Raw genomic sequence first — 15,684 nt, 5'->3', positions numbered from 1 at the left:
TTGGAAAGACACTTTAATGTAATTTAATTTGTATCGCTTTAGGTAATTGAAATTGCATGTAAATTAATTCTGTGCGAATGGGGCAAAATGGAATATTCTGAAATTTGAATGTGTGAATGTAGAAGATACCACATTATGACCACTAGATGGTGCTGAGGTGCAGAATTTTTTTCCTATGATATTTTGTGCCATCTAGTGGCCATGATTTTCCGCATGCACACGTTCGATTTGCAGAGAATGTCCAGTACGCCTGAGAACATTCGACTTAGCCCCATTTGCACAAAACGAATTTACATGCAGTCCTGATGGACAGACAGCTATGAATTTTTGTTTTATTATTACACCTTTTGTGTGTTCACCAAAAACTTGTATTTTAGATGTTTTTATCTTGACTCGGGTGTCATCCACAAGCCTGAACTAGTGGCTTGGTGGTGGTCTCCTGAATCATCATGTAGACATTTTCTGGTAATGTAATTGTTTTTTTTTGTGCATTATTGTGTGCGTAGATGTGCATTTTTTAAGTGTTTTGCAAGCTTGGGCGTTTTTTGTTTGAGCGAATAACAAGCAGCATAAATGTGTGACATCATAAAGTATATATACATACATCATACTGGGTCATTACACTAGGTCAGCGATGGTGAACATTGGCAACCCAGATATTTTGGAACTACATTTCCTATGATGGTCAACTAGACTGCAGAGTGCATGAGCTTCATGAGAAATGTAGTTCCAAAACATCTTGGGTTGCCGAGGTTCGCCATCACTGCACTAGTTCCTAAAGACATATAGAGGATACCGTGAGATACCGTGACTGTCTAGCTATGTGGCAGATAAGAACTTCCAGTCCGGGTACACCTGCTTCCCATTGTCCTTCTAAGACCTCTGCCTGGGCATCCTGGGTGGGAAAGGAGGAGGAGGAGAGCAGATGCATGTACAGATTAGCTACGGCTGGAGACCGTGGTGATCCCATAGTGGAGAAATGTTCCTGCCTGTAGAAGTTATCCTTGTATATGAAGTAGGTGGTGTTGAGGAAAAGGTCCGACAAGGAAAATACTTGGTCTAGCATGAGTTCTCCTTGGCTGTCAAGGGTCATTTCCTTACGTCCTCAATAGCCTCTGCAGTCAGTATACAGGTGAAATGTAATGTGACATCATAGAAAACCTTTGTTTGTTCTGGCTGTAAGGCCCCCCCCCACCTTCCTCCATGTACAGGTTAACTACAGTGGGAGACAATGGTGATCCCATAGCACAGCCAAGTTCCTCTCTGTAGAAAATATCTGTGTACATTAAGTAGGTGGTGTTGAGGCAAAGGTCCAGGGAGGAACATACTTGGTCTGGCTTGAGTTATATTCATCTGTCATGGGTCTTCTCTGGTTTCAGATGTTATCTTACATTCTCAATAGCCTCTGCAGTCGGTATACAAGTAGTGATGTGACATCATGAGCCACCATTGTCTCTTTTGTGTAGGCCTTCTTCTCCACTTCTATGTGCTGGTTAGCTACAGTAGATACGCCAATGGCTGATCCCTTAGCAAAGCCATGTTCCTGTCTGTAGATCCCTATTAGGTTAGCTACAGTAGTAGACAATGGTGATCCCATAGCTCCCATATTCATCTCTATAGAAGTTGTACATGAAGTAGGTGGTGTTAAGGTAAATGTCCATCAAGGTACATAGTTGGTCTGGCTTGAGTTCTATTTATCTGTCTTGCGTCTTCTCTGGTTTCAGATTTTTTTTTTTATCTCATCAACAGCCTCTGCAGTCCACATGCAGGTGAAAAGTGATGTGACGTCATAGGGCACCATTGTCTCTTCTGCCTGCAAGCCTTTCCTCTCCATTTTCCTCAATGTACAGGTTAGCTATAATGGGAGACAATGGTGACCACATAGCACATTTCCTGTCTGTAGAAGTGATCCTTGTACATGAAGTAGGTGGTGTTGAGACCGAGATCCAACAAGGAACATACTTGGTCTGGGTTGAGATCTGTTCATCTGTCACGGGTCTTCTCTGGTTTTGGATATTTTCTTACATCCTCAATAGCCTCAGCAGTTGGCTTACAGTTGAAAGGTGATGTGACATCCTAGGACACCATTGTCTCTTCTGCCTCTGAGGCTTTCAATGGTCTTCTCTAGTTTCAGATGATTCCTTGCATCCCTAATAGCCTCTGAAGTTGGTATACAAGTGAAAATTGATTTGACATAATAGAACACCATTGTCTCTTCTAGCTGTAGGCCTTCTTCTCCACTTCCTCCATGTACAGGTAAGCTATGGGTATTCGCAATGGGCAGTCAATTAACACAGCCATGTTCCAGTCTGTAGAAGATATTCTTGTATATGAAGCAGGTGGTATTGGGGCAAAGGTCCAACAAGGAACATACTTGGTCTGGCTTGAGTTCTGTTCATCTGTCATGGGTCTTCTCTGGTTTCAGATTTTCTTATATCCTCAATAACTTTCGCAGTGGTATACAGTTGAGAAGTGATGTGGCATTGTAGGACACCATTGTCTCTTCTGCCTAATAAGGATTTCCTCTCCATTTTCCTCCATGTACAGGTTAGCTACAGCGGGAGACAATGGTGATCCCATAGTACAGCCATGTACCTTTTTTGTAGATGTTATCCTTGTACACAAAGTAGGTGGTGTTAAAGCAAAGGTCCTGCAAAGAACATACTTGGTCTGGCTTGAGTTCTGTTCAGCTGTCAATCTGGTTCCATGTTTCCTTAAAGTGATTGTAAAGGCTGAAGGTGCATTCTATGCATTAAGATAAAAGTCTTCTGTGTGCAGCAGCCCCCCTCAGCCCCCTTAATACTTACCTGAGCCCCATCTCTATCCAGCGATGTCCATGAGTCCCTCGGCCGTCTGGGACTCTCCCTCCTGATTGGCTGAGGCACAGCACTGGCGCCATTGGCTCCTGCTGCTGTCAATCAAAGTCAGTTAGCCAATCAGGAGGGAGAGGGGGCAGGCCGAACCAAAGCTCCGTGTCTGAATGGACACATGGAACTGCAGCTCGACTCAGGTGCCCCCATAGCAATCTGCTTGCTGTGGGGGCTCTAGACAGGAGGGAGGGGCCAGGAGCAGCAAAGAGGGACCCGAGAAGAGGAGGATCAGGGCCACTCTGTGCAAAACTACTGCACAGGGCAGATAAGTATAACATGTTTGTTATTTAACAAAAAAAACAAGGCTTTACAATCACTTCAAGTTCTCAGTAGCCTCTGCAGTATACCGGAAAAAGTTCATTAAACATCATAGGACACCATTGTCCCTTCTAGCCATAACAAGGTGGTCCCCAAACCCTCACATATCCCATCGTGTTCTTGGACTACTAACATCTCCCTAGACACAACTTCCTCTCAAGATTATAGAACAAATCCAGTTAAGTAGTACTAATTACTGTCTGTCTACATACTGTAACTGACAACTAAAAGGGCCCACGATGCCAAGAACTCCATTGAGATTTTCTTTATCTCTACACAGGTGAGATCCGAGTGACCTCTATAGCCTATGACACTGCACGTCTTCCATGTTCGTTTAATTTTATACAAGGAGCGGAACACCTGCTAGTCCTCTGGGAGAAGGAGGGAAAAGATGGAAAAAGCGTGCAGGTCTACAAGTTTGAGAATGGAGAGGTCAACCTGACCAATCAGGATTCTCAATTCAGAGGACGTACAGTTTTTTCAGGAGACGTCTCACTGGGGAAGCTGGACCTGACCCTGGTGGGACTCACCCAGAACGATGACGCGGTTTATTACTGCCGAGCTGCCAATAAAATAAATCATGGAGACAATACGGTGGTTTTATCTGTCATCGGTAAGTTGTTTCTCTGTAGGTTTTGTGATATCAGATTTGCCCAATAATATTGAAATCTTCCAGGCATGGCCATTGTGCCAGACGGGGCATAACACTCTGCACTGTTCTGGTTTCCCTCTAATTTCCTTCTCATTCTCTCCTCTTCCTCTACTCTTCTTTTCCTCTCCTCTTCCTCTACTCTTCTTTTCCTCTCCTCTTCCTCTACTCTTCTTTTCCTCTCCTCTTCCTCTACTCTTCTTTTCCTCGCCTCTTCCTCTACTCTTCTTTTCCTCGCCTCTTCCTCTACTCTTCTCTTCCTCTTCCTCTACTCTTCCTCTTCTCTTCTTTTCCTCTCCTCTTCTTCTTCTCTTCCTCTACTCTTCTTCTCTTCCTCTACTCTTCCTCTACTCTTCCTCTCCTCTCCACTTCTTCTCTTCCTCTACTCTTCTTCTTCTCTTCCGCTACTCTTCTTCTTCTCTTCTTCTTCTCTTACTCTACTCTTCTTCTTCTCTTCCTCTACTCTTCTTCTTCTCTTTCTCTACTCTTCTTCTTCTCTTCTTCTTCTCTTACTCTACTCTTCTTCTTCTCTTCCTCTACTCTTCTTCTTCTCTTCCTCTACTCTTCTTCTTCTCTTCCTCTACTCTTCCTCTCCTCTCCACCTCCTCTTCTCTTCTTCTTCTCTTCCTTTTTTGTTCCTTTTCTCTTCTCTTCATTTCTCTCTTTCTCTCTGTCACACACTATTATTATTATTACAATTATTATACATTTATATGTAGAGAGAACATTGAGCCTGTCACATCAGGCCCTATACCAGAGGAGCTTACACTCTAATGCCCCCCCCCCCCCCCCCCCCACAGTCACACTATTATTATTATACATTTATATGGTTATATGGCTCTGACATATACCACAGTGCTGTACAAAGAACACTGAGCCAGTCACATTAGTCTCTGTACCAGAGAAGCTTACACTCTAATGCCCCCCCCCCCCAGTCACACACTATTATTATTATTATTATACATTTATATGGCTCTGACATATACCGCAGCGCTGTACAGAGAACACTGGGCCAGTCACATTAGTCTCTGTACCAGAGGAGCTTACACTCTAATGTCCCCCCCACAGTCACACACTATTATTATTATTATACATTTCTATAGCTCTGACATATACCGCAGCGCTGTACAGAGAACACTGAGCCAGTCACATCAGTCTCTGTACCAGAGGAGCTTACACTCTAATCCCCCCCCCCACAGTCACACACTATTATTATTATTATACATGTATATAGCTCTGACATATACTGCAGTGCTGTACAGAGAACACTTGGTTAGTGTTTCCATATTGAAGTTGCTCCCTCTGCTCTGTATACAGCTCTACCACCACTGATGGTCCAGAAAGTGGTGGAAGATAATGTCACTCTGGTGCCAAAGTTTTCCGGGGTCCCAACAGAAATAAACTGGAAGCTGAACAATAACAAACTGGTGGATATGGAGTTGAAGCCACTAGAGCGTCATTTTTATCGCCTGGCAGACAGAGCTGAATTACAACTTAACGGATCCCTGACCATAAGAAATCTGACTAAGGAGGACTCGGGGGCCTACAAGTCGGAGGCCATAGTGAATAATTTTATTCAGGAAACTGAAATACGGCTCTCTGTATTCGGTAAGTCTGTGTGATGGTAAAATGGCATGATGTAAAAAAGTTGTGGGAAGTCCTAGGGTTTTATTTATTTATTTTTTTAAAAATCCCTCCAATCACAAAACATATGTTCCGTGCGAATGGCGAAGGAAAAAACAAATGTTATTAGGTTATTTTATCTCCAGGATGATTGTTATTCATTCATACAGAATAGAGTGGTTTGGAAGAATACCATATTATGGGCACTAGATGGCGGTGACGATCATTGTAAATATGTATTTATTTGCTATTATCAGCTCCATCTAGTGGCCATAATACAATATTTTCCTGATTGACTCTATCTTGCAAGAATGAATAAAATTTGACCAGAATAAAAAATAGCCTAACAATATTGACTTTTGTTCCCCGTTCCACAAAAAAGAATGTACATCATGCAGTTTGACAGGACGATTAGCTCTACAAATATTTTATGGTGCACAGTCATGTTGGAACAGGAAGGGGCCGTCCCCAAACTGTTCCCACAAAGTTGGGAGCATGAAATTGTCCAAAATGTCTTGGTATGCTGACGCCTTAAGTGTTCCCTTCACTGGAACTAAGGGGCCAAACCCAACCCCTGAAAAACAACCCCACACCATAATCCCCCCCCCACCAAATGATTGGGACCAGTGCTCAAAGCAAGGTCCATAAAGACATGGATGAGCGAGTTTGGGGTGGAGGAACTTATTCGTATGGGTTTCTTGTTCGGCTGATTGAAGTGTTCGGTAGCTGCCTTTGTGTTCGGAAATGGAATGTCCTAAACGGCTTTAACCCCTTTCATACTCGGGGTGTCGTTACAGAGAGTGTAGAATTCCTATCACTGGAGGGTGATCATAGCATTTGCGAGGGAAAAGGGTCCAGGGGGCAGGTGGTTTGGTGGGAGCGTTCGAAAAATCTCTGGTTGGCACAGCGATCACATGATCAGGAACCCGTCTCTGGCTCCCATCAGTGCCGACTTCCATGGTGCCGCATATATGTGATGGAGATTGTGAAGGTGTTAAAAATGGGTCACTGTTTTTATATGACTATCTGAGGTGATGTTCTTTTCTTGCAGATCGAGTTTCCAAACCCATCATCTCTGACAGCAGCACCGATGAGCAGATTATCCTGCATTGTGAGTCCTCCACCATCAATGTGTCCTACAAATGGCTGGTCAATGGAAGAGAAACGGAGACTACTGAACAGGACTATAAGGCACCCCGACCAGAAGAGGATGTGGTAGTGAGCTGCAGTGTGAACAACACGGTGTCCAAGGATAGCCAATCTATACCAATCACCACATACAAGACCGGTGAGACACAGAGCCAAAAAAAAAAAATGTATATCTATTCATCCATCAGAAGTGCATGCATGTTCATTCTGGGCAAGCTAACCAGCTGTTGCGGAAAAATTTGATGTTCTCCAGCTATCCTGACTTCTGGTTGATTGTTCTTCAAATATATTGGGCAGTAGTGAAGAACCGAGCTGAGGATCATAGGAAATAAACACATCTTAGTAACAAGAGATACAATGTAACAACTGAAGACAACACTGGAGGGAATCAGCAGATACATCTGTAGTAGCAATGGTTAAATGTATCTGCTAGTTCCCTCCAGTGTTCTCTAGAATTGTTACATTGTATTTCTTAGTACTAGGGTGTAACAATTCAGGAGAATGTTGGGGGGGGGGGTCAAAAATAAATAGGGATCCCACTGTAGAAGCGATGCTTATATTTATTTGATAATTTCCTCCCATTTACTAAATGAAGGAGAGATCGGGACTTGGATCTCTCCTCTGTACTCCTGACCAATGGCGACCCTAGGGGGGGCCAGAGGGGGCCCTGACCCCCCCAACATTATGCTGGGCCCCACCATGTGCCCCCCCCCAAAAAAAATTTTTTTTTTTTCAATTTTTTTTTTTTTACAAAAAGGCAATTTCTTTTTGTTTGTATTCATATCGGATGTGCCGCATCTTACTCGGGCCACCGCTGGGGTAACACAGTCTCTATTGAGAGGGAGAACGTCCCCAGTCAGCTCCTGCAGGTGATTCCTCCCCCCTTTCTCTCCTCGCTGACACTGCATAATGCGAGCGCTCACACAACCACGGCCGCCCGATCTGCTCCTTCCCCTGCATCCTCATTGGCAGGGAGAAGAGCGAGTTGCAGGAAGGACTCCACCAGGACTCTCAGTTACTGAAAAAACAGACTGATTTCTACCGTCCTTAGGACAGGAGGACCAGCCTGTAAATTCCAAGAGATGCCAGACCAGCGCTGTCAATAACAGGGGCAGGACAGCAAGAGGAGGCTGGGGAACCCCACAGTGGCAGAACACCAGGGCCCGAAGGCAAGACAACCTTTGCAACCCTGATAGTTCTCCCACTGCTTTGGATCCTTATATTTTCTTGGTATGCTGGTGACATATATCTTTTGTTTTCTGTCACCCTGGGGGGGCCCCAATACAGTAGGAAGGGAGCTCACTGCAGAACATGTGAAAGGGCTGTTGTGTGATCGTAGTAAAGGGGTAAAGGGCCCCAGGATAGATAGATAGATAGATAGATCTATATATATTTTATCTATCTATCTATCTATCTATCTATCTATCTATCTATCTATCTATCTATCTATATATATATATATCTATCTATATATATATATATATTTGCATTTTATATTGCCCCCCTACTTTTGTCCCTGTCCCCCCATGTGCCCCCCCTAAATATGAAAGCTGGAGTCGCCACTGCTCCTGACCGATCATCCTGACAATGGTCCTGACTTTCAGGAGATGCAGATAGCCTGGGAGCCACAGGGCTCCCCACCACTGCCACTTGTAAAAATGATCAGGAGACACATTGTTTGTTCTGCACCAAAATGCAGGGCCATTGTGGTACATTGGGGTTTTGCGATGGGGTATAACGGGAACTCAGAGGTCTTAACTATTCCTACAGATTCTTTTGTATAGTGCAGGGATCTACATCTTTCTAAACAAAGGGCCAGTTTACTGTCCTTCAGAGTTTAGGGGGGGTTGGACTGTGGCCAGAGGGAGTAGAAAATGCCCCAACATCAGTGGAAGTAAAAGTGGGAGGAATAGTGCCCCATCATTGTGTCAGTGGGGGGAATAGTGCCCCATCATTGGTGTCAGTGGGAGGAATAGTGTCCCATCATTGGTGTCAGTGGGAGGAATAGTCTCCCATCATTGGTGTCAGTGGGAGGAATAGTTCCCCATCATTGGTGTCAGTGGGAGGAATAGTGTCCCATCATTGGTGTCAGTGGGAGGAATAGTGTCCCATCATTGGTGTCAGTGGGAGGAATAGTGTCCCATCATTGGTGTCAGTGGGAGGAATAGTGTCCCATCATTGGTGTCAGTGGGAGGAATAGTGTCCCATCTTTGGTGTCAGTGGGAGGAATAGTGCCCCATCATTGGTGTCAGTTGGAGGAATAGTGCCCCATCATTGGTATCAGTGGGAGGAATAGTGCCCCATCATTGGTATCAGTGGGAGGAATAGTGTCCATCATTGGTATCAGTGGGAGGAATAGTGTCCCATCATTGGTGTCAGTGGGAGGAATAGTGTCCCATCATTGGTGTCAGTGGGAGGAATAGTGTCCCATCATTGGTGTCAGTGGGAGGAATATTGTCCCATCATTGGTGTCAGTGGGAGGAATAGTGCCCCATCATTGGTGTCAGTTGTGGATGGAATAGTGCCCCGAGGGCTGGATAGAGGCAAGCAAAGGGCTGCATCTGGCTAAACTTTTTTTTTATTATTTGGATGGATTGGTGAGGGGTTACATCCTCTGTCAGCTTTTTATTATAGTCTGTGTCCCTCTTTGGGAGATTTTGGCCTCTCTAATTGTTCTGATTGCCAATGTCACCAGAAAGTGACAGTGATGGGAACTCTAACATTTGGATTTACAACCTGAGGAGAAATGGAGGAGAAATCTTCTAGCGGGGACACTTCTTCCTGTGATAACTGTCTAAGGCTGCTCATACGGTAGAATTTAATTTGAACAATCATATGGAAATTTAGAGCGCTCGTTAGTCAGAGCATTCAATATTACCATTATGAAAAGTTTATGTTCATTTGCCATGCCAGGTTTTAAATTCTACATTTTATTTTAGTATTCACATGTGCGTTATAATAAGTAAGATGTTTCCTAAACGTAAAACCGCATTCACTGTTATGCCCCGTACACACGGTCGGATTTTCCAACGGAAAATGTGTGATAGGACCTTGTTGTCGGAAATTCCGACCGTGTGTGGGCTCCATCACACATTTTCCATCGGATTTTCCGACACACAAAGTTTGAGAGCAGGCTATAAAATTTTCCGACAACAAAATCCGTTGTCGGAATTTCCGATCGTGTGTACACAAATCCGACAGACAAAGTGCCACGCATGCTCAGAATAAATAAAGAGATGAAAGCTATTGGCCACTGCCCCGTTTATAGTCCCAACGTACGTGTTTTACGTCACCGCGTTCAGAACGATCGGATTTTCCGACAACTTTGTGTGACCGTGTGTATGCAAGACAAGTTTGAGCCAACATCCGTCGGAAAAAATCCTAGGATTTTGTTGTCGGAATGTCCGAACAAAGTCCGACCGTGTGTACAGGGCATTAGAGTTTCATTTGTTTGAGAATTTTTTATTTTTTTTTAAAGTGAAACTTCACTCTCCCAATCAACATTGCATATTTTTATTCCGTATACTGCTAGCATTTATAAATAGATAAGAAAGTATATCATATTTACTTGTTTTACATTTTTTCTTTTTTTTTTTTTGCTTTGGTTACTTCCTGGTTTCTTGCCTAGGCAAATAATGTCATACATCCCAGGAGTCTTCAGGAGAGGAGGAGGGGTTTTTTCATCTTAGCAGACTTTCCTGCAGGCATTCTTGAGCTAAGGGCAGATGGATTGCGGGAAGTAAATGCTCCATGACTTTTTTGCCCTTTCTCAAGATGGCCACAGACAGAAATGCTAAGGGGGGGGGTTTAATAAAGTGATTTCTCAACAAAATAAATCGATTTCTCAACAAAATAAAGCCTGGACACATGCATGGATGGGTGTCAGGAACCATAAACCAGATGGAGACAGAAAGTGCAGTAAAAAAAAAATCACACCTTTAACCACTTCAGCCCCAGAAGATTTAGTCCCCTTTTTTGGCCATTTTTTGCGATACGGAACTGCGTCGCTTTAATTGACAATTGTGCGGTTGTGCGACGCTGTACACAAACAAAATTGACGTGCTTTTTTTCCCCACAAATAGAGCTTTCTTTTGGTGGTATTTGGTCACCTCTGCGGTTTTTATTTTTTGCGCTTTAAACAAAAAAAGAGCAACAATTTGGGAAAAAAAAAACGTTTTTTTTTTTTTGCTTTTTGCGATAATACATATTCAAAAAAATAAAAAATACAAATGTATTCCTCAGTTTAGGCCGATATGTATTCTTCTACATATTTTTGGTAAAAAAAAAATCGCAATAAGCATATATTGATTGGTTTGCGCAAAAGTTATCGTGTCTACAAAATAGGGGATAGATTTAGGCCCCTTTCACACTTGTACAAATTGTCCTACAATTTGGGACTGCAAAGTCGCATGACAAGTAATTTCCCATGATTTCCAATGACAACCATTAATATTAGTATGACTTCAAAGTAGTCCCTGCACTACTTTGGTCCGACTTCAGCTAAGCTACTTCAGCTCATTGAATATCACTGAAGTCGGATCGCCGTCTTAACCGATCCAACTTTGGCATGCGGCTTGTGCTCTGATGATCTTGAAGGGGAACTCCACACCAAATTAAAAAAAAAAAAACAGCATGGGTTCCCCCTCAAAGAGCACACCAGGCCCTTCGGTCTGGTATGGATTTTAAGGGGAACCCCAATGCTGAAAAAACAGCATAGGGTCCCCCCCAAAATCCATACAAGACCCTTATCCGAGCACACAGCATGGCAGGTCAGGAGAGGGGGTGGGGTCGAGTGAGCGCCCCCCCCCCCCACCTGAACCATACCAGGCTGCATGCCCTCAACATGGGGGGTGTGGGTGCTTTGGGTGCTTTTCTGCCGGTTCTTCTCCCCTCCCCTGGTCTTCTCCGCTCTACGTTGATGTCTTCTGCTTCTGCCGGTTCTTCTCCCCTCCCCTGGTCTTTTCCGCTCTCCGCTGATGTCTTCTGCTTCTGCCGGTTCTTCTCCCCTCCTCTGGTCTTCTCCGCTCTCCACTGATGTCTTCTGCTTCTGCCGGTTCTTCTCCCCTCTCCGAGTCTTCTCCACTCTCCGCTGATGTCCTCTGCTTCTGCCGGTTCTTCTCCCCTGGTCTTCTCCGCTCTCCGCTGATGTCTTCTGCTTCTGCCGGTTCTTCTCCCCTCCCCTGGTCTTCTCCACTCTCCGCTGATGTCTTCTCCTTCTGCCGGTTCTTCTCCCCTCCCCTGGTCTTCTCCGCTCTCCGCTGATGTCTTCTCCTTCTGCCGGTTCTTCTCCCCTCCCCTGGTCTTCTCCGCTCTCCGCTGATGTCTTCTGCCTCTACCAGTTCTTTTCCCCTCCCCTGGTCTTCTCCGCTCTTCGCTGATGTCCTTTGCTTCTGCCGGTTCTTCTCCCCTGGTCTTCTACACTCTCCGCTGATGTCTTCTGCTTCTGTCGGTTCTTCTCCCCTCCCCTGGTCTTTTCTGCTCTCCGCTGATGTCTTCTGCCTCTGCCGGTTCTTCTCCCCTCTCTGAGTCTTCTCCGTTCTCCGCTGATGTCTTCTGCCTATGCCAGTTCTTCTCCCCTCTCCGAGTCTTCTCCTCTCTCTGCTGATGTCCTCTGCTTCTGACGGTTCTTCTCCCCTCCCCTGATCTTCTCCGCTTTCCGCTGATGTCCTCTGCTTCTGACGGTTCTTCTCCCCTCTCCGAGTCTTCTCCGCTGATGTCCTCTGCTTCTGACGGTTCTTCTCCCCTCTCCGAGTCTTCTCCGCTGATGTCTTCTGCTTCTGACGGTTCTTCTCCCCTCCACGGGTCTTCTCTGCTGATGTCTTCTAGCCCTCTCTGGTTCTTCTGCCTCTGTCCGCTGCCTTCTGTCTTTGCTGGGTCTTCCCTACTATCTTCTCACTCTTTTGCTGGGTCTTCTCTGCTGTCTTCTCTCTCTGTTCTTCTTCCGATGTTGACTCGACACTCTCTCTGGGTGCGCCGTGTGCCACTACTTATATTGGAATGGGGAGAGGTCACCGGAGTCCCACCCTTCTGACGTCACTGCCGGAGCATGATGGGCAGAAGACATCAGCGGAGGAGGCAGAAGAGCCGGGTGAATGGGTAGGGGTACAATGTACCCAATATTCATTCACATATGGTAGGGGGCTGGGATCTGGGGGACCCCTTGTTAAAGGGGGCTTCCAGATTGCGATAAGCTCCCCGCCGACAGACCCCAACAACCAACGGCCAGGGTTGTCGGGAAGAGGCCCTTGTTTTGGGGGGACCCCACGCCATTTAATCGGCGTGTGGGCTTCCCTTAAAATCCATACTAGACTGAAGGGCCTGGTATGCTCTTGGAGGGGGAACTCATGCCATTTTTTTTTTTTTTTACACAATGTGCGTGAAGTTCCCCCTAAAGGTTCATACCAGACAGTGCCTGGTATTGTCAGGGATCAAAGTGGGATCCCTGTTCACTGAAGTCGGACGCATGTCGTATCGTACCAGTGTGAAAGGGACCTTAGGGATTTTTTTTCTTTTTATTGTTTTTACTGGCGATCTGCGATTTTTAGCGGGATTGCGGCAGACAAATCTGGCTCCAAAGGACACTTTTTGAGGACCAGTGACTTTATTAAATTGATCAGTGCTAAAAAAATGCACTGATCAAAGTATAAATGACACTGGCAGGGAAGGGGTTAACACTAGGGGGCGATCAAGGGGTTAAGTGTGTTCCCTCTGTGTGTTTTAACTGTAGGGGGGTGGACTTACTGGAACATGACAGAGATCACTGGGAACAGAAGATCCCTGTCATGTCACTAGGCAGAACAGGGAAATGCCTTGTTTACATAGGCAGTTCCCCGTTCTGCATGTGTACAAGGCGGTCGCGGGCCACCGGCTGACATTGAGTCTGTGGGACCCGCGGGCACGGTCCCGCTGTGATTGGTGGGCACACACGCTATCCTCCTTGTACGGACTGACCTACAGGTACGTCAGTTCGCGCAGGACAGCCGACCTGCTGCAGTGTATCTGCGTGAGCTGGTCGGCAAGTGGGTAATGACATAGCAAAAATAAGACAGATCAGGAGTGTAGTCAAAAAAGAAGCCAGGGTTTGAAAGCCAGAGAAGAGCCGGGATCAGAAACCAGAAGTCAGGGTTGTCAGGAGCCAAAAATCAGGATCAGGAATCAGAAGGGAAGTCAGCCAGGTCAAGTCATACACAGGCAGGAACGCATTGGAGACCACAGAAGGGCAAGGAGGAAATGAGCTTAGCTGCTTAAATAGCCAAAAGTGACAGGCTGTAGGCTGGACTAATGAGTCAGGTTAATGGTCCTTAGGGGAGTCATTGTAGAAACAACGAGTGGCTGGTAATTAACCGACAGCTGAGCACCTTCTGTGCATTGAAATACAAGAGCTGTTAGTAATAGCAGGAGCCCAGCCCTGACAAATGGGGGGCTTTGCTTTGAATATAAAAAAATTGAATTAAATAGTGTTTTTGGTTTGTGGTGTTCAGATGCAATGCGGATCTACTTTAATGTGAAATTTAGATCTTATTCTGGCCTTGGAGGGAGGCGACCACAACCAAGTGGAGGACTTTTCCCATGCTTTCCCCATACATCATCTGTGACCACCTTTTGTGATCTTTTGTGGCTCTTCACGCCTCCAGATTTTCTTTCTGTTGTGTATTATTAGTAGTATATGGTGAGTGATCTATGACTGACTGTGAGGTCTATCACTAACGTCCTTTTCTGGTTTGTTTTACAGGGTTTAGAAGGCATCGTTTTTATACTATTTTTGCTGTTGTTCTATTTCTTCTTTTTCTGATTGTTATTCTTAATGTTAGGTGCTTCATCCAAGTGTTTTGGTGTGAACGTAAGTACAGTGAACTTCACTCAGTATAAATAAATAAAAAGTATTTTATATACTGTATTTATTGGCGTATAACACTCATTTTTCACCATGAAAATCGGGTGAAAATAGCGTGTGCGTGTTATACGCCAATACTTCAATTTTAGCTGCCTCGGAGGGGACAGGGAGGGGGCGGGACGAGCGCCGTCAGATTACATACAGTGAGAATCTCCTGTTTACTTGCCGGCCTCTGTAATAAGAAGTCCCGTCTCCTGGGCCGCCATTGGACCACTGTTCTGTCTATCATAGGAGATTCTCACTGTATGTAATCTATTGGTGCTTGTCCCGCCCCCCTCCCTGTCCCCTCTAGGCTGAAGATGGGCATCGATCAGGCTACATCGATGGCAATGGTGAGGCTGCTGCATTGATGGCAATGGTGAGGCTGCTGCATTGATGGAAATGGTGAGGCTGCTGCATTGATGTGGACTGGTGAGGCTGCATTGATGTGGACTGATGAGGCTGCATTGATGGCACTTGTGAGGCTGCAGATGGGCACTGACCCTTATTTTGCTTCAAAGTTCCTTATTTAAAATTTAAGTATTTTTCCTGAAACTTCCCTCTTAAAATGAATGTGCGTGTTATACACCTGTACGTGTTATACGCCGATAAATACAGTATATTATATATATAAAATATGTGTGTGTATATATATATATATATATATATATATATATATATATATATATATATATTATATAGTATATGTACACTAAAATGTGTGTGTAATGCAGTAAAATGTTTTTATCTCTCAACTTAACAATCTACAAAGTTCATAAACAGGAAAAAAAAACAAAATTATTCAATATTTGATGTGTCTTTGCCTTTTAAAACAGCATCATTTCCCCCAGGTACTACAGATATTTCCACACTGTTTTTTCCCTATTTCGTCTTTCAGGACAGCACACATGAGAGAACTCGGCTCCTCCCTTCTTAGGAAACACCGCCTCCACCAGACCTTTAATTCGCCCCTCCCTCCAGCCCGTCAGTTTTTTGGTGTTTCCTCCAGCAAGGAGACAACGCTAAGAACCTGGGCTATTTCAGCTGGGGAGGCTGAGGCCGGTATGATCCTGAAAGGGGAGATACAGAGGTCTCTTATACACAGCAGTACGGCTGGGGAGTCCGGTTACCTGCAGTGGCATTGCGCTCCCTGTCCTCCCTTGGGGAATGTGGAGGCCTGGGCGTTTGTTTCTCTGCTGCCT

General features: G+C 45.0%; 1 protein-coding gene across 6 annotated transcripts in view; it reads left to right on the top strand.

Annotated features, from left to right (window-relative positions):
- LOC141129481 (uncharacterized) overlaps positions 1 to 15,684 on the top strand; it is a 110,817-nt gene that overhangs the window by 20,761 nt on the left and 74,372 nt on the right. For 5 of the 6 annotated variants that reach the window (XM_073617535.1, XM_073617537.1, XM_073617531.1 and 2 more), the window contains exons 2-5: positions 3,469 to 3,801; positions 5,155 to 5,445; positions 6,512 to 6,748; positions 14,342 to 14,449. In XM_073617535.1, coding sequence (XP_073473636.1) covers positions 3,469 to 3,801; positions 5,155 to 5,445; positions 6,512 to 6,748; positions 14,342 to 14,449 — 969 coding nt within the window. The remainder of the gene's footprint in view (positions 1 to 3,468; positions 3,802 to 5,154; positions 5,446 to 6,511; positions 6,749 to 14,341; positions 14,450 to 15,684) is intronic. The other variant, XM_073617534.1, reaches the window with a different exon arrangement.

The sequence above is a fragment of the Aquarana catesbeiana genome, linkage group LG02 (assembly GCF_042186555.1).
Source record: "Aquarana catesbeiana isolate 2022-GZ linkage group LG02, ASM4218655v1, whole genome shotgun sequence".
In the NCBI taxonomy this organism is placed as follows: Eukaryota; Metazoa; Chordata; class Amphibia; order Anura; family Ranidae; genus Aquarana; species Aquarana catesbeiana.
Note: the sequence above shows the minus strand (reverse complement) of the source record. Positions and strands in the feature narration are given on the sequence as shown.